Source organism: Rhinatrema bivittatum, chromosome 18 (assembly GCF_901001135.1).
Source record: "Rhinatrema bivittatum chromosome 18, aRhiBiv1.1, whole genome shotgun sequence".
Taxonomy (NCBI): Eukaryota; Metazoa; Chordata; class Amphibia; order Gymnophiona; family Rhinatrematidae; genus Rhinatrema; species Rhinatrema bivittatum.
The window spans coordinates 39,503,464-39,521,945 of record NC_042632.1 but is presented as its reverse complement, the minus strand read 5'-3'; the positions used below and the strand labels follow the sequence as shown (position 1 = coordinate 39,521,945).

Genomic DNA, 18,482 nt, shown 5'->3' with positions numbered 1-18,482 from the left:
GGGTACAGTGTTTGTTAGGCCCGGGTAAGGTGGATAATGATTCAGATGACACTGCTGGATCCCCGGAGGCCACCAGGGATTCAGGGGCAACGTTGTCGAGGCATCCGGGTATTGATTCTGAGGCAGTTGCCGTGGTCCCGGAGGAGGACTCGGAGGTTCTTCTGGTTTTGGAGGGGGATGACCCCAAGATTCTCCATTTGTTTTGGAGGGAAGAGTTGGGTCCTCTGATTCTTCATGTTCTTGAGGAATGGGGATAAAAGTCCCTCAGAAAGACTCTGACATGGATGGGGCAGATCCAGTCCTAGATGGACTTGGGGACCCCCCCAATTGCGTTTCCTTATAAGTCCGTGAAAAAGATGGTGGATCAAGAATAGAGTACTCCAGTTTGAGAGTGGGAAGAGCAATGTCAAAGCTTTATCCCTTACCTGAGCAGACTTTAGAGCTTTTATCTCTTCCAAAAGTGGATGCGGCGGTTTCGGCGCTTTGAAGGATGTTCAGGATCGGAAGTTGGAGATCCACCTCAAAAGAATCCTTTCAGGTGTCTGCTTTGATTCTGCGGGCCACCATTTGTTCCAGCTTCATGCATAGGGCATGTCTGAGCTGGGTGCAATGACTTTAGGTTGTGCAAGCAAAGTCTGGTGATGAGATTAAGGCAGAATGCTTGGAGGCGGTCGCGTACATAGCAGATGCTTTGTACAATTTGGTGAGAACTTTGTCTTGTATTATGGAATCCGCTGTGTCAGCCAGGTGGTTATTGTGGCTGCGCAATTGGTCGGCGGATGTGTCATTTAAGTTCCAATTGGGTTCGCTACCTTTTAAAGGGCATCTTTTATTTGGGGAAGACCTGGAGAAATTGATGAAGCAACTGGGTGAGAATAAGGTTCACAAGTTGCTGGAGGATAAGCCTAGAAGTAAGCAGTCTTTTCAGTCTTGTGTGTATTTTCGAGAAGGCAGGAGGTCTCGTCATGCAAGAGGAGCTCCAGTGTTGCAGAAGCAATTTTCTCCTTGAGGTAGGCCTGGGGGTAAGTCCTTTCGTGGTGGTTGTAGGCCCTTCAGAACTTCCACAGGTGGTGAAGTTATGGGGGCAAAATCTTCACAATGAGGTGAGGCTGGTTCACTCTTATTCCCTTTATAGGGGGTCATCTAGCTTGATTTTACGGGGAGTAGGCCAAGGTCTCCCCGTAAAATCCCAGGATCAGTGGGTTCTCAGTGTAATAAGAGACAGTTATGCGTTAGGTTATGAACGGGGTGTACAAACTATTTCTAGTCTTCCCCTGCGGGTCGTTGAAAAGTGTCGGGCGGTTCGAGAGACTTTAGACAGGTTGCAGAGCTATGGGGCAAGGGTCGATACTCCAGGAAGATTGCTTTTGTCTAGCGGCTTGGCTTTTGAGAGGCACCACGAGGCAGAGAGGATACCGGGATGCAGTCATAACTACCCTTCTGCAAGCTAGACAGATGTCGACTTCATTGTCATATGTTCGGGTCTGGAAGGTCTTTGAGGCATGGTATATGACTAAAGGAGTACAGGCCTTATGGTCTTAGTTGTCTCACATTTTGTCTTTCCTTCAAGAAGGTTTAGTCAAAGGCCTGGTTTTCAATTCGCTGAGAATGCAGGTAGCAGCTCTGGCCTGCTTACGAGGGAAAGTTGAAGGGTACAAGTTGTCTTCTCATCCCAATGTACTTAAGTTTATTCAGGAAGTTAAGAATTTGTGCCCTCCAGTGTGGAGAGTTTGTCCATCCTGGAATCTTAATCTCATTCTCCGAGGGTTGTGTGAGGCACCCTTTGAACCTATCCGTAGAGCTACTCTTAAGGATTTGACTCTAAAGGTAGTCTTCTTAGTCACCATTTGTTCTGCAAGGAGGATTTCTGAGTTGCAGGCGTGGTCTTTCCGTGCTCCTTCAGATCTCGAACTCAGGTGTGTCTTTGCGGACGGTTCCCTGGTTTCTTCCGAAGGTGGTCTCTGCTTTTCGTGTTAATCAGACAGTGGAGCTTCTGGCTTTTCTGGAATTGGATGCTTTTACGCTTCATGTGCGAGAGCTTAGGCTGTTGGATGTCTATAGGGCTTTGCTGAGGTATCTCAAGGTCACGAATAAGTTTAAGGAGGTCTGATCAACTTTCCATTTTATGGAGTGGTTTGAAGAAGGGTACCCAGGCTTCCAAGGCTACCATTGCGCGGGGCTTAAGGAGGCTATTGGGTTGACAAACATTCTCAAAGGCCATCAAATTCCTGAAGGTTTGAGGACTCACTCTACTTAGTCTCAGGCGGCTTCGTGGGTGGAGGCTCAGTTGGGTTCGCCACAGGAGGTTTGTAGAGTGGCAACTTGGAAGTCGCTTCATACTTTTGCAAGGTACTACCAGCTGGATGTAGGGAATCCTGAGGCTTGGTCGTTTGGCGATAGTGTCTTGCAAGCGGGACAAGGGTTTTTGCAAGCGTTTTTTTTTTTTTTTTTGCTTGGGTACAGATCAATTCAGAGGAACTGCAGGTGGCACCAGGGATTATGAAGAAGTGTCAGTTAAACTTTCTCTGTCTCCATCTGCTGGCAGGGAATCATAAACCCCAGGAGTCTGGACTGATCCGAGGTACTACAGGAACAAAATTTACCTGGCTGACTTTAGACAGTTAGCTCTGAATATCGGTGCTCACTGGCTAAAACATAACTGTGCTCCTGCAACTCCTCCATCACTGCCTCTTTTCATCTGGGTAAATTCAGTCCTATTAATAAGTTACCTGGACAAAAAACAGGGGGTGGCATTTTCAAATTTCAAGATTTTGTTGGGTAACTCCAAAAGTGATCAGGACAAACATCAGCCTCCATGATAAATGCTTTCTTGGCCGAAGCCCTTCTGCAGTGCAAAATGTACAATAAACCCATATTTGTAAATCCTCCTGTATGGGGGTAATTTTCCAAAGGTTTTACACACACACATATGGACTTTTGAAAATTGCTAGGATATGTGCTACTTTTTCATGTATAAATCCTTTGGAAAATTACCTCCAGCCTGTATATTTTTTTTTTCCTGGCAAAATGTTGAATTGTCTTTTGCGTTATCTTCCTGTTAATGGGGGAGGTGCAAGAAATCAAGGCATATTTAATCTGTGTTTAACTCTTTTCTCTCCCACACTGCTGGCTGAAGATCGCACTGGTGGGTCAGGGGATCCCATGCACCTGGGACTATTCACAGATCGTGTTTCGCTGTACCAGATGATGGAAGCAGAAGGTAGAATCAGTCTATTTGCAGATCACTTATCCTTATGAACGAATGATGCAGCAGGGAGATTTTGTGTCGTCGGAACCATAGTGGAGGCATCAAACACTTGCCTTTTTTTTCTAGTTACCAGCACAGCGGCAAGAGTTAGATATTTCTGCTGGAAAGATTTTTCTCCATGGAGAAGTAAGACCAAATTCAGGCACATACGTTGGTGGTCATTGGGCGGCACCATCATGAACCTGGAATTCTTTCTGAGCATGCATGCGTAGTCCCACTCTGCTGCCGCCAAACACAGCCTTTGGTTGTTTTTCTTCTACCGAAGCAAAAGGAAGTTTTTTGCTCTCTCTCCTAGACACTTGCAATATTTTTCCCTGAGTATCTTGATTTTATTCTTCTCTTTCCACTTGCTTTTAAGTATTTTTCTCTTCTATGTGTTTTTTTATTTTCATGTATCTCCTCATAAAAAAAAAAAATTATGTACAAATTAGATTAGTTTTCTTTTACCTGGTTCCTACATCAGGTCAGGCAAAAAGCTCTTCAAACTCCGCACTAAATGTAAGCATGAAATGTCGAGCCTTATCATTCATGAGCTCTGTCTATGCTGCCTGGGACTCTCGCATGACACGAGTAACTGCATAGCGTGCAGACGGCTGTTCCCTCGAGCATTCCTAAACACAGAGATCAAGCTGAAGTTTCAGTTGTCTTTTCCATCAAAGCATAAGGAAAGATCAGTAGCTGCTCCCTTTGGCCTTCTACTGCATGATGAATTCATTAGGAATGGCTGGAAGAAGTCGTGTTCGGTCTCAAAAACGAATGCCTAGAGAAAAACCAGGATTAGGGTCTTGGAGCCAAATGGTACAGTATTTTAGCACTACCATGCAGTCTGCGAATATCCAGGACAGAGGTTTGTTGCTGGCTGGGGGCTTTTTTTTTTGTTTTTTTTTAAACCTTTGATCTACAACAGTTTCCTTCATCAGAATTGCTTTGTTACACCTTACTTGTCCAGGAATTGCTCACTATCTTCGTCCCCCTTCAGGAGCTGGGAAATAATTATTGTCTTGTCAACAGGGAAGAACCATTTGGAGAATGGGCATGCAGAGCTGCATCACCAGCTGATGCTGTGGAAAGGAGATCTCAAGGGAGCCCTCCAGCTTGCTGCAGAGAGGGGAGAACTGACTGACCAGTTGCTTGCGGTGTCACCTATGGGTATGTGATCGATAAGCACAAATCTGGTTTCACTCTCTAGGAGTGGTAGAGAGGGTCTTCCATCTTGTGCTGGCTCCTGTGTAATTTGAACGGTCTAATTACGAGTCGCGTTATCTTGTGTTTCCCAGCTGGGTACCAGGTGTGGCTGTGGACTGTAGAGATGTATGTGAAGCAGCTGTGCTACCAGGAGCAATATGTCAAGGCAGCCTCTCACCTCCTTTCCATTCACAAAGTCTATGAAGCCGTGGACCTCCTGAAAGCCAACCACTTCTACAGGTTCATAATATTTTCATGCATGCATTGCAAGAAATTTAAAAAAATGTGCTTCAGCATCTTGCCCACGCTGGCAGTATGAGATTGTTTTGTTAGCCTCTTCCTGGTGGCAGTCATCGCTGAGTGTTAATGAGATGGTTTTTCTGGCTGTTCTTTTTTTTTTTTTTTTTGCTTTGCTGTTGCAGGGAGGCTATTGCAGTTGCTAAAGCTCGACTGGCTCCAGAGGATCCTGTGCTTAAAGATCTGTACACATGCTGGGCGGCAGTGCTGGAAAAAGACGGACATTATCCCATGGCAGCCAAGTGGTGGGTATGAGCATTCGGACATGCTCGTGAGAGCTACGGGAAGTCAAATGTAGTGGTCACAGAGCCCAGACAGAAGAGACCAACTTGGAATTTATATCAGCCCCCAGCTTCAGGGATTTTGGATTATGTTTGAAATAACTGGAGAAGGTTTGGTAATTCAACCACGGCATTCCCTGCACTGTCTTAACATTATTGTAGTGGAGTAATTTGTACTGATTTTTCTCAGTTGTAATAGATCATGATTTGGTGCTTTTGCTTTTAGCTGTACATTCAAAATACATATTATGACAATGGACATTAGAGACACCTTCTAAAGGCATATCGTAAACCTGTTTTTATAACGCCGCCTCGTAATCGGCAGCCTTCTAGTAATTGTGAACTCAGTTGTTTCTCTCTTTATCCTGGCTTCTTTTCCCTTCCCTCGATGCCTCAACATAACAAATGGTTTCATTCTCCATGTTTTCCTCCCTTTTATTAACTTTTATCAAGCCTGACAGATTCGGGCATCCTCTCCGTTGCCTTTAGGAGCTGATGACCTCCATGCCAACATTTAATAATCTTTGTTTTTTTTTATTAGTTATTTAGGGGCTGCTTCCCCTTATGATGCAGCCAAAGTGTTGGCCAAGAAAGGTGACTTGGCCTCTCTGAAAACTGCCGCAGAGCTGGCTTTGATAGCAGGAGAGAAGGACCTGGCTGCATCCTTCTCTGTCAGATGTGCTCAGGAGCTGCTTTCTGCCAAGAACTGGGTGGGAGCCCAGGCGGTTCTTCAACAACAGGAGAGCCTGCTGGTTGGTCCTTCTTGTGATTTACGTTACCCGTTGAATTAATTTTAGCCATGGTTTTCCTTTTGCTTTAACACAAAGCATTATACAGACCTTAGACTCGTAGATCATTTATGGTTAGTCGCACAAATTCCTAATGGAATGGAATAGTAGCTTCTAAATCACTCGCACATAGAACATTATATATCACTGGGGACGAGGCCCAGCTCACTTGCAGTAAAATAGCTGTGAAGTTCCTGATAATGGTCCAGAGCAGAAGGGGGCAGACTATGGTGGTGGCGAGAGCATGTCATTTCCACCTGCGACGTCTGTAAATTGTAAGAGGTCACCACTGCAGGCCGTACGAAAGCCTTGCACATATCTTATCTGGAATTCCCCATCTATCCCCCAGACTTAACAGTTTCACCCCATCCAGACCCATCATTACTACGACTGTGGACCAAAACGTTTGTCCACTCCTGATGCAAAATATGTAACTAAAACGAATGGGTTTTGTAGGCAGATAATTACATTTATCCAGGGCAGAGTTCCTCATTGTCATGCCTTTATAGGTACATGAGTAGTTAGTGCCTGCATACCAATTTCATAGCATTTAATTTTCGTATTACTATAAATATATAAAACCGTGATCTATAAATATACGCATTCTGTATTTTTTGTGTATTCTGGACATCATCAGTTTTGCAGCACCTTAGTTCTTGGGGATTTTTTGCACTCATTGTCAGGGTCAAAGGCTAGTTTTCTGCACCAGTGAACTGCTGTACAAGAGGCTTCCAGAGGGAGTAGCAACAGAGTGGAAGAGCCTGTCATCCCCTTGTTTCCACAATTGGGTGGTGGAGCGCGATGGCTCATTCATAGATACTGTGATGGAAGCGTGGCAGAGAGCATTTGGAGTGGATACCATTGACCAGTCTACGGCCGCATTTCAGCAGCTCCATGGCATCGAGCATCCTCCGGCGACACCAAACACAAGCCTTAGACAGGTAAGGGCTCTCATATACCAGTTTTGTTTTATTTACTAAGCATATTTATAGGCTACTTCCCCAGTCTGCAAAAGATTGCTCAAAGCAGTGGCCACTATCAAAATATAACCCATTTGTTAACGGATTTTTATTAGAAATTTAAATCCCATGAATCTAAACAATCAAGAAATCCGGCACCTAAACCCAAAGGCATAAATCAGAAATGAACTTCAGCAAATATCAACTGATTTAAATTCCAGAGAAGAGAAATGTCTATAAGGTGCCACCCAGCTCCTGTTATTTTGGCTATACCAGGCTAACACGGCTATCCCTCTAAAGATTTTTCCCCCTCGCATGTTTCTCGGATCGTGGTTAGTTTGTGATTTCTCTCTCATTCCTGCAGCTGCTGTTCCATATATCGCATGAGACGACACTGGCAGTGCTCAGCAATCAGATCGCTTCTTGGGATGAAGCTGTGAGGGCCCTGCTTAAGGCAGTGACCCGAGGCTATGATGCTGGGCACTTTACTCTGATGCAAGAAATCTGCTGCCTTCTCCTTCCAGACGGTAAAGATGAACAAGATGTTAAACAATGTTTTATTTTACTTATTTGAATGTATTCTACTTTTTGGCACTTCACAGCAGATTACATTCAGATACTGTAGGTATAATAAATCCCACAGTAAAAATTGTTTGCCAGCAGCACCAAGTTGTCCTTTCTCACTCTGATGCATTAAGACAGGTGGTTACATAATCTTCCCCCCCCCCCCCCCCCCCGCCAAGATTTCAGTTTTACAAAGTGACATGTGCCAATCAAATTAGTGGCACTATAAATATTCCTTATGGATAGAATGAAAACCTCAAGATCAAACGGTCGTCATGAAGCCAAAGGGCGAGAGGCTGAAAGGAATGTCAGAAACCATTTTTATTCTAAGACACCTAGGTAGGTTTCCAGCAGAAATGGTAGAATTCAAGGGGACAGGCACAAAGAAACCTTAGTAGTGGTTGGGGGGTGGAGAAGATCACAGATTGAGACAGTAGGTAGGCACAAGTGGGCCCATTTATCAATCTCTTCCATGGAAGGAAGCTGAAATGCATTGTCAGATCTGAGCTACTTCTCCTATCATAAGGACACAGATGGGTTTTGATTCCAAACAGCTTCTTCTAGCCCTATTCAAAGTAGCTTTTTCTTTTCTTGTTAGGTTGCAGTTATCTCAAAGACCACCTGGACAGCACAAATATGTTAAGCACTGCTGCATACAGAAGCCTACAGGCTTTTGTCTCCTATGGACGAATGTATGATCTGTGGTGGCGGTGGCCTGAAGATTCCCAGGCTTCAGAAGATTCAGAGCTGTGTCTTGCTGAGCAAGAGAACCCAGGACTGCATCCCAGCCCTCTGGCTGACAGCGCCACAGGCGAGACTGCAAAAGGACCAGAAGGTGACCTTGCAGTTGTCCATCTGGGTGGCCCAGAGACAGAGGCAGGCATGGCAGATGGAGCCACAGAAAAACTAGAAGACCATATCCCCAGTGCATCCAGCAACGGCATATCGTCGGGGACCGCTGGAGCAACCAGCTCACAGCCCTGTTCTGAGAGGCAGCTGATCCTAAATGATTGTAAAGTACTGGTTTCTGACCCCCATGCAGTCTTCCAGAGCGTGCAGAGGGATATAAAACAAATCCAAAAAAGATTGGCCGACATGATCCAGGAACATCAGAAAAGCCTCATGCATCCAACCACAAAAGATGATGCAGCTGAAAAGGAGCAGGATCCGAGCTCTGAGACACCAGCAGAAACACCAGCTCCAGACAGTCAAAACCAGGGGTAAGCATGAAGATAAGGTACTTTATGTAGCCTTCTCATTTCCCTTATTTATTCCCGTACTGAAGTCGAGTGCACCTCCGCTTCCATCCGCTACTGTTTCTTTGTACTGGCCCAGCAAAATAACATACATTAATGATCGAATGCTTACATTTCCAAGCCGTGGCTGCTGCTGAGCTGAGTTACCATAAAAATAAAAAAAAGAGAGGGGAAAAAATTATTAATCAGATAAGTATGAAAAAAAAAAAGTGCAACACTTGCTGGGCAGACTGGATGGGCCGTTTTGGTCTTCTTCTGCTGTCATTTCTATGTTTCAATAAGTTTAATAGCACAAAGCTTCCTTGATTTCTGCACATGCACTTCTATGCATTGTAAATTGTAAGTGGATAACTGTATACAGTAGCTTTCATTTATTATCAAACAACTGGTAGGAGGAAGTGATGTCACATGGTCTGGCAGCATGAAAGAATGGCTCCCAACCCGATCTAAATTCAGACCTCCGATTTACGCAGCCAGAGTGATCCCAATGGATAATTTATTGTTGGCAGCTGACTCAGTGCTTACCCCAATTATAGTAGATTTGAAGCACTTTTCTTATGCAAATATAGTGGCGCTGGGGCCAAAAGGCTGTACAGATAGTGTGGGACTGTAACAAGATGGTGCTGAGGTAGGCCACAGTGTGTTCGAACATACTGGGGGAGATGTGCTGACCAGGGCTGAATTTAAAACCTAATTCCTGTTCATGCCTCGGCTCAGTCCAGACAAGTGGCTTTATTCATCCCTACCAGCAGATGGCGGCAGAGAACAAAACTCTGAGGCACTGCTACATAACTGTTTCCAGTAGATGGGAGAGATGCAAACCTGCATAGGGTTTTCAAAAAAAAAAAAAAAAAAAAAAAAAGATTTCAGCTCCTCGTGATGTTAGGTTCCATCGTGGGCCATCCCGTGGGTATAGCAAGGGATTGGAGATCCCTGGCTTGGCTCAGCCCTCATCTTCAAGGGGGGTGTGAAAGCCAGCGATCCTGGATCCCTCACCCACTCTGGATTCCTGGCACCCTCCGTGCTTGGCCTCCTTCAGAAGCAGGGAAGTATTTGACGTTTCCCTGGACCAAGCCAGATCAGTCCAGACCAGTGGGCTCTGCACTCCCACCAGCAGATGGAGGCAGAGAAACAAAACTAAGTGTGCCACCTGCAGCTCCTCAGTCTTTCTCTGTCTGCAGCAGATGGTGGTGGTGCATTCTTGGCTGCGTTGGCTGGAGTTTTGGATTTGCTTCCCGAGGTGCCAGGTTCCGTTTTTGGGCCATCCCTCAGGTTGAGCCGGGCGAACGGAGGGGTTGGATACCCCTGGTAGTGATAGCCCGAGCGTCCCGGGACCCCCGACAGCCAAGGGACTTTCTCCCTCCGCGTTGCTGCTGGCTCAGGGACGTTCTTTGTTTTGTCCTTGTTTAATTAAGTTTGAAAAACCAAAATGAGACGGGCTGACCTCTTTTTTTTTTTTTCTTGAGAGCTCAGCGGCACTGCTGGGTGAATCGGTCTGCTCGGCAGTGCCAGGACCGGCAGACCCTGAAGGCTACAGGAGGCAGGGAACAAGCAGCGATTGTAGCAGGGCCGCGGGCCCTTCCCTTTCCTGGCATGGACCGGTGATTTCCTGCACGCGGCAGCTCGTCGGGGGACGAGCTCTATTTAGCGCGAGAGCCATTTCTCTTCTGCCGGCTGCTTCTCCCGCATGACTGCTCGGCGGGGCTACTTTTGGCACGTGCGCGCCATTTTTGTGCAGCAGCTTTTCGCCCGCACGATCAGCGCAGCATCCCAGCCCGGGGGGGGTCCCCCTGGGATTGCGCCGCAATCGCGTAGGTGGCAGACAAGCCATGTGTAGAGGGCCTGCAAGACCTGTGGCACATGGTCTGCTTTCTTGGATTCCCTTTCTCTATGCACTTCATGCGCATCGGGGGGAGGGGCTCCTCCATTAAGGGGCTCAAGCCCAAGAAGGCTGCACGCCTGGCAGCTTCTGGGGCTGGGACCAAGGGCAGGCCCCCTACTGGCTCCAGTTCGGTGTCCAGAAAGGAGTCCCAGGATGATCCTCCTTCGCTTTCTCCCACGATGCGAGAGCCTGCTCAGGGGAATGATCGGGGCACTCCAGCGGCGAGGAGCCAGACCCGTGTGGTTTTTCCCCTGAGTTCATCCTTTTGATGCATGAGGCCTTTTTGGCTAGAAAGTCAGCCAAAAGGAAGCCCCACGAGATGACTTTGGGTGCCCCGAAATGACCTAGACTACAGGACGACTCTCGGGATCCACATGCACCCATGGGGATCTGGGCATCTCGGACAACCCGCAGACAGAAAAGGCTCCCTCCCCTCATGCGGACACTGATGCAGACCCAGATGAGAACCTGTCTCCAGATCCGGATGCCAGCAGGGATAGGCTGGGTCTGAAGGGGGACGATCCACGTGTGGTTCATTTGTTTAAAAAGGAGTTGTGTCCCCTTATCCCCCCAGGTGTTGGAGAAGTTGGGTGAAGTTAGCTCAGGAGGGTGTCAACCTGTTCTTGGACGGCCTCCAGGACCCACCCAGTACCTCTCTTATTCCTAAGAAAATCCAGAAGCTAATTAGCTGGGAATGGACTCTCCGGAGGTAGGCCTGAAGGTCGCATGGGCTACGGCGAAGCTGTATCCTGTGTTGGAAGAGCATTTGGAGAGCCTTAAGACACCTACAATGGATGCGGCGGCGGTGTCCATGGTCACTAAGAAGACCACCATTCCGGTGGCAGGGGCTGCCGCTCTGAAGGATATGCAGGACCGTAAGTTGGAGATTCAGCTCATGTGTCTGTTAGAGGTCTCGTCTTTGAGTGTTTCAAGAGCATGCTCAATTGCTCTCTGCTTCAGGGGAACTCTCCAATTTGAACAAACATATGTCATCGTCAGGTTGTCTGTCAAGCTTCTTGCCTACTAAAGAGCTAAGTGCTTTTGGATATAATTAATAACAGATTTAAATTAAAGAATTATTATTTGCAACAAAAATATATATTTAAAAAAATCTTTGGATTTTAATGAACACAATTCCCATGATAAGTGTTTCCCCGCAGCAGTTCGGTTGATGAGGAGTAATTATTGCAGGAATTGTGTTTAATGATTTATTTATTATAAGGCTTTGTGCGGTTGTTTATATTGTTAGTTTTAGTGGTTACAGCTCTCCTTTGTGTGCTTTGGCAGTACTTTGATAGATTACGGCAGTAATGTGCATTATTGGATAGAGATCGATTCACTTCTGCACAATTGGCAGATTTATATTAGAAAAGAATTGGGATAGAGCTCGGGAAAGGATGGACAGTGTTTGAAGGTTATTGTGACCAGAAAAACAAGCTGATGAGGCCCATTTCAAAAAGTTATGCTTTGTTGAATGTGGACTTAAAATTCAAGCCAATTTACATATGGGCATAGGAGAGAAATTTGGGAATGCCTATGGCTGAAAGTGATTGGGAACAGTGTTTTCCAGCTATTTAAAAAAAACAACTCAGTATCTTCTCAAATTACGGAGAACGGATAGAAGGTCAGGCTGATGCAATATCTAACTAGATAAATGAAGCTTGACCGACGTGCCCGCAAATGCGCAGTAGAGAGCAGCTCTACTGCGCATGTGCGGGCGAGCACGTCAGTCTTAGGCAGCGTCAAAAAAAAACCAAAAAACATGGCGGCAGCGGGTAGCGGTAGCGGGCGGCAGCGGCGGCGGTAGCGGCAGCGGGGGCGGGCGGCAGTGGCGGCGGTAGCGGGCGGCAGCGGCGGCGGTAGGGAGGGAGGGACGGACTAAGTGGGAGGGACGAAGAGAGAGAGTGGGAGGGAGTGACTGAGTGAGAGGGAGGGATTGAGTGAGGGGGACTGAGGGAGAGGGAGGGAGTGAGTGGGACTGAGGGGGAGGGAGGGAGTGGGACAGGGAGAGTGAGTGAGAGGGAGAGAGGGGGAGGGAGTGAGTGAGAGGAGAGGGGGCTGGGGAGGAGTGGGTGAGTGGGTGGGAGGGAGGTAGGGGAGAGAGAATGAGGGAGGTAGGGGAGAGAGAATGAGGGGGAGGTGAGAGACAGAGGGATGTAGCCCGTTTTAACGGGCTTAACGGCTTGTCAGTACATAAAACATGTGTTCCCGAACTGGGTAATAGGAAAATGAGCTGCCATGCTAAAAGGGACGTGCAATGGGTAATTTGTGCATCCCTAGTGCTCTGCACGGGTGCCCAGAAGTGGCTGTGCGTCTAGAACAGCCTGGCCAGAGCTCCCTCCACACCACTAGCAGTGCTGTTCCTGATTGGTCCTTTTCATTGACACCTGTCAGTGAAAGGAGCAATCCCATTTCAGGACAGCCTTCTGAAAGGAGATTGGTCCGTTCACTGACATAAAAGTGAATGGACCAATCAGCAGAAAGTGAAGGAGTGAGTAAATTAATATCAAGTGCCTGACCCTTAATATTAATGTATTCATTCCTTCACTCACTGCCGGCAGGCATTCCAGTTGGACCAGACCTTAGGGATGCTGCTTTCGGTGGTTCCCCTATCTGGAACCACAGCACGCAGGATTTTTTTTTTAAGCCCTTGAGGACATAATTCAGCTTTCTGTGGTTCCTCCTATTTAGTATTGCTCGGATACTAATAGGATTTGTTTTTCATCAGCCCTTAGAGCGCCCATGCATTAATGCCTGCTCCCAGGCAGGCGTTACATTTGCAGCGTTAAAATGGCCATGTAGTAATTTTTTGCTGGAGGGGTAATAGCTAATAGCCTCATCAACATGCATTTACAGGTGAGAACGCTATTAGCTACGCGTGGTTTGGATATGCGTTTTGGACACGCTAATCCCTTATTGCATGAAGGGTTTTGAGGGCGCATCCAAGCACCTGTAAAAGCTGTGCGCTCAGCCTGGGTGTTGTTTAGATGGTACTTGACCCACACAATTGCCTAAACTGTTGCTGGAGGGGGTGTGAAGACAAAGGCATGTTCTTTGTCATTTGGTAGACTTGCTGTGAGGTGATCAAAATGTGGGATGCTGTGGCTCGATCCTAAAAATGTTCTTGCTTCATATCAACATTGATATTGAGCATATAATAAAAACAAGTAAATATAGAAATGACATCAGAAGACCACCAAATGGTCCATCCAGTCTGCCCAGCAAGCTTTCACATTTAGTTTTTTTTCATACTTTTCTGTTACTCTTGTCCCTTTAAATAACATTTTTGGTTCTATTTCCCTTCCACCCCCGCCATTGTAGATAGCAGTGCTGGAGCTGCATCTAAGTGAAGTATCTAGCTAATTGGTTTGGGGTAGTAACCGCCGTAATAAGCAAGCTACACCCACGCTTGTTTACCCAGTCTGTGCAACTCAGTCCTTGTTGGTTGTTTGAATACAAATCCTTTCTTCTTCATTCCCCCTGCCATTGAAGCAGTGAGCTGCGCTAGATATGTATTCTAAGTGAAGTATCAGGCTTGATTCGGGGTAGTAACCACCGTAACAAGCAAGCTACACCCATGCTTATTTGTTTTACCCAGACTATGTAATTCAGACCTTGTTGGTAGTTGTCTGAATATAAATCATCTTTTCTTCATTCTCCCTGCCGTTGAAGCAGAGAGCTATGCTGGATATGCATTGAAAGTGAAGTATCAGGCATTTTTGGTTTGGGGTAGTAACCGCCATAACAAGCAAGCTACTCCCCTGCTTTTATGTGGATGCAAATCCTTTTTTCCACATTTCTTCTTGCCGTTGAAGCATAGAGCAATGTTGGAGTTGCATTAACCATGTGTATGTTTATTGAATAAGGATATTAATCTTCAGGTAGTAGCCGTCATTCCCGCAAGCCAAACAAACATGGTACAAATCCATAACTCTTATGTCTTCTACCCAGGATAGAATCAAACTTTAGAAAAATTATCTTAAATCGGATGATAAAAACTCTTAGCAATTGTTTCATAAAAATAATAAAACTAGAAAAATGGTTCTCTTACATGGCTTCTTTTAAGCAGAGCCTCTGTTTCAAGGGGCTCACTTTCAAACCAGTACATTTAGTTTTTTCCACACGATATGCCCTTGAGCATGCATGCATACAGGAGGATCTGAATCCACGTCTCCAAAAGGAAGCGATAGCGTCAATGTTGATGTCCCCTTATAAGCCTTCCAACTGACACACAACTTTTCTTCTATTCACAGGAAGAAAGAATTGGAGCCCGTTTCTCTCCCTGTGTTGATGAAAAGGCTTGCAGAGGCAAACCAGAAACTTGAAGAATCTCCAGAATTTGTAAAGGTAAAGAATATTTTATTTTAAAACAAAGTTTATGATAAACATGCCTGATGTAGTTGGTTCTTACTTATAAATAATCATCATTAGAATTCACAGAAATTATATCCCATATTAGTTCCTTCTGTGTTTGATGTATTTGCCACACCGTTTATTGCTAAATTTTAGACATCAAAAGACCCAGTTTTCTGGTACCTGAGTTTGTTGGCTTTTTGAAACTGGACGACACACCCAACTCCAGAAATGACATCCTGCGATCTGTACACTAAGTAGTATTGCTTTCCACTTCCCCTGCTTTGAGCTCGACGGTCAATCTTTATGCCACATGCTTGTGTCTTCCTCAGCTTTTCCCTTTCCCGGACGTACTGGAGTGCTGCCTTGTGCTGCTTCACATTGGAGCCCAATACCCCACCGAACTCCCTGTGGACTTAGAACAACAGGCCTTGGCGACCTTGCAGAAACACAGCAAAGGCCAGAAAGCATATGACGTTTACAAGAAGTTCTGCACGTGATCTTCCTGGTTACTGCTCTAATGTCCTTTATTTTCTGCACAGATGTCCTATTTTCTTATTTATAATGTCTCACTGGCTATTCCCTGCTGCAGGGAGCACATATTTTTACTTCCGCCAATTGTGCACAGGTGGATATTTGGTCGAGGGCAGTCCAGGTACTTGGATAACTTAAATGGAATATTCAGCAGTATTGTGTTGCTAAATATAGGCAGATACAGAGTTCTCTGGATAATTTTAGAAATGCCTCACAGCTATCCAAGTAAGTTATCTGGCTCAGTTTTTATCTTGATAACAGCCAGTGAATGTGGGGGAAATGTAAAAAAAAAAAAAAAAAAAAAAGGTTTGTTCAGCTAAATCCTAAACTTCACCAGACAAACCATCTGCATATGGACCCAGATAAAACATATTAGAATTAACATTGTAATCTGCATCATAAAGCAGTCGATGATTCTGTAACAGGAAAAAAAAAATTAGGACTCTGAGTGCTCTTCAAAGAAAACGTTGTTTTTTTTTTTTTTTAAAGTCAGGTTTGGAGGTAAAATCTCACAAGGCATGATTAGATAAGATTCAGCTAATGACTTTAGGAATGCTTCCACTTGTTCAAATGAATATGTAAAAACAATCATTCATATAAAATTAAAGACTTTTGCCATTACAGAATGTTTGGATTCATAGTGCAGTTAATTCACGCCACCTTTGTGCTTGTGAAATACATTATGTCAGCTTTATGGAGAATGACGATAGCAAAAGATCTGCTGCTCTTAATAAGTTTTATATAATAGAAGCAGCAGTCATTTCCTCATGGGCCAGTATCCACCCTGGTATACTCTAAAAATCCCTTTGCATAGACCTTTAGTCATGCTTAATGTTACTAGAGGCCTCCTTACAATTTTTTTTTTTAAACCATTAAAAATAGAACATCCTTAGACTTTGCAACAGACCACTATTCTTGAGGAACCTGCAGTAATCCTGTTCCTGTGTGATTAGGTTAGTTGCATTAGGGCAGGGCTTCCAAAACTTGTTTTGGTAACATCATTGTTAGTCAAGTTTTCAGGCTCTCTCTAATGAATATGCATGAGCAATTTGCATATAAAAGGTATAGGACAATTGATTCTTCCCTGCTAATTTTCCTTTCTAGAATACCACAGACCAATCCAGACATGTGGGTTTATGCATCCCTAGCAGCAGATGGAGGCAGAGAGCAAAACTTTGAGGCACTGCTACATAACTGAAAGTGCCACCTGCAGTCCCTCCATATTGACCTGTACCCAAGCCAAGATGTCTAACTGCAAACTTCCAGGACACCTCTTCCTCTAAAAGAGCCAGGGCACAAGTTGGAACTCCCAACCCAAACTGACCCCTGAACTATGGGATCTTGCATCTCAAGCGAAAACTAGATACAGTTCTATTCTGCAGCACAAATTTAAATCCCATATCCAGAATCAGGCAAGGTCTTTTGAGAATCATCATAATGGGCTGGGAGTCTGGACTGATCTGTGGTATTCCAGGAACGAAAATTTAGGAGGTAAGAACCAATTTTCCTTTCCTGTTCATACCTCAGCTCAGTCCAGACAAGTGGGATCCCGAAAGACCTACATGCAGCACAATTTCCCCAAAGGCGCTCTCCTCTGGGGCCCTGACATCCAAATGGTAATGTTTAGTGAAAGTGTGCAAAGAGGACCATGTTGTTGCCCAACAAATCTCCTGCGGAGACACCAACACACTGCCCATGAGGCTGCCTGTGCTTAGTGGAATGTGCCCGCAATCCCTCAGGGATCGACTGACCTTTACAAATATCAGCCAAAACAATCGCCTTCTTCAACCAACGAGAAATTGTATTCTTAGTTGCTCTGCAACCCTTCTTTGGCCCATGAATAAAACAAAAAGATGGTCCAAGGCCCATTAGTCACATAGGATATCTTACAAGAACTCGACGTACATCCAAAAGATGATGTTCCCTTGCATAGGGAGAATCAGGCGTCAGATGAGAAAAGCCCAGCAACTCCACAGTCTGGCATAGATGAAAAGCAGACACCACCTTGGGAAAAAAGGAAAGAACCGCCCGTAACGAGACTCCATCATCAGAAATCCACAAAAAAGGCTCCCTGCAGGATAAGGTTTGAAGCTCAGAAATCAGTCTCGCTGAGCAAATCACCACCAGAAAAACAGCCTTCAAGGTAAGATCCTTTAAGGAAACCTTGCGTAAAAGGCTTGATAGGAGGACCACACAGCACTTGCAGAACCAAATTAAGATTCCAGGATGGACAACGGCTACAGACTGGAGGTCGCAAGTATTTTGCTCCTTTCAAAAAACGCACTACATTCGGATGCGAAGCTAAAGGTCTTCACCGCAACTTTCCTCTGAAACAACCCAAGGCTGCAACCTGGACTCAGAAATATAGGCCAAACCTTTCCACAGACCCTCCTGCTAAAAGGCCAAAACCTGGGCCACATTTGCTACAAGGGATCAGGGTCATAGGCACCACACTCCAAACTCTGATAAATGCCAAAGTGGAGTATCTTCTAGCCTGAAGAAGAGTAGAAATCATCTATTCGAATACCCCTTCAGGCGGAAACATCACCATTCAAAAGCCAAGCTGCTAGATGGAAGTGATCCGCCTGTTCCGACAAGATGGGTCCCTGACGCAGCAGACCCTTCACATCGCTTAACCAGATCCGCAAACCATGGACATCGCGGTCATTCCAGTGCTACCAGGTTCACTCGTCCCTGATGTTGCTCGATACGATGTAACACTCTACCTACAAGCTGCCACGGAGAAAAGACATAGCAGGAGCCTCTCTGGCCATGGCTGAACTAGGATGTCGATCCCTATGGAGCCGAATTCCCTTCGGTGGCTGAAAAACTTGGTTACCTTGGCATTCTTTCTTTTTATCATGAGATCGAACTGGGGCTTGCCCCACTTGCGCCAAAGGAGCACAAAAGCCTCCACCACCAACTCCCATTCTTCTGGGTCCAGTTATTGCCTGCTGAGATAATCCACCTGCATATTGTCCACACCTGTGACGTGAGATGCTGCAAGAGCCATTAGATGAAGTTCCGCCCAGGCAAAGAGTTTGTGAACTTCCTGACCCACCAAACGATTCTTTGCTCTGCCGATTGATATAGGACACCGTCGTTGCATTGTCTG

At 45.6% G+C, this 18,482-nt stretch overlaps 1 protein-coding gene across 1 annotated transcript in view; it reads left to right on the top strand.

Moving 5' to 3' along the window:
- The window catches only part of GEMIN5 (gem nuclear organelle associated protein 5), a 47,566-nt gene extending 31,878 nt beyond the window's left edge, over positions 1 to 15,688 (top strand). Inside the window, exons 20-29 of the mRNA XM_029583235.1 lie at positions 3,137 to 3,220; positions 4,280 to 4,417; positions 4,546 to 4,693; positions 4,876 to 4,995; positions 5,573 to 5,783; positions 6,503 to 6,760; positions 7,143 to 7,305; positions 7,941 to 8,562; positions 14,734 to 14,827; positions 15,166 to 15,688. Of these exons, the coding sequence (XP_029439095.1) occupies positions 3,137 to 3,220; positions 4,280 to 4,417; positions 4,546 to 4,693; positions 4,876 to 4,995; positions 5,573 to 5,783; positions 6,503 to 6,760; positions 7,143 to 7,305; positions 7,941 to 8,562; positions 14,734 to 14,827; positions 15,166 to 15,333 (2,006 nt within the window). The 3' untranslated portion in view covers positions 15,334 to 15,688. The remainder of the gene's footprint in view (positions 1 to 3,136; positions 3,221 to 4,279; positions 4,418 to 4,545; positions 4,694 to 4,875; positions 4,996 to 5,572; positions 5,784 to 6,502; positions 6,761 to 7,142; positions 7,306 to 7,940; positions 8,563 to 14,733; positions 14,828 to 15,165) is intronic.
- The last annotated feature ends 2,794 nt before the right edge of the window (positions 15,689 to 18,482 follow it).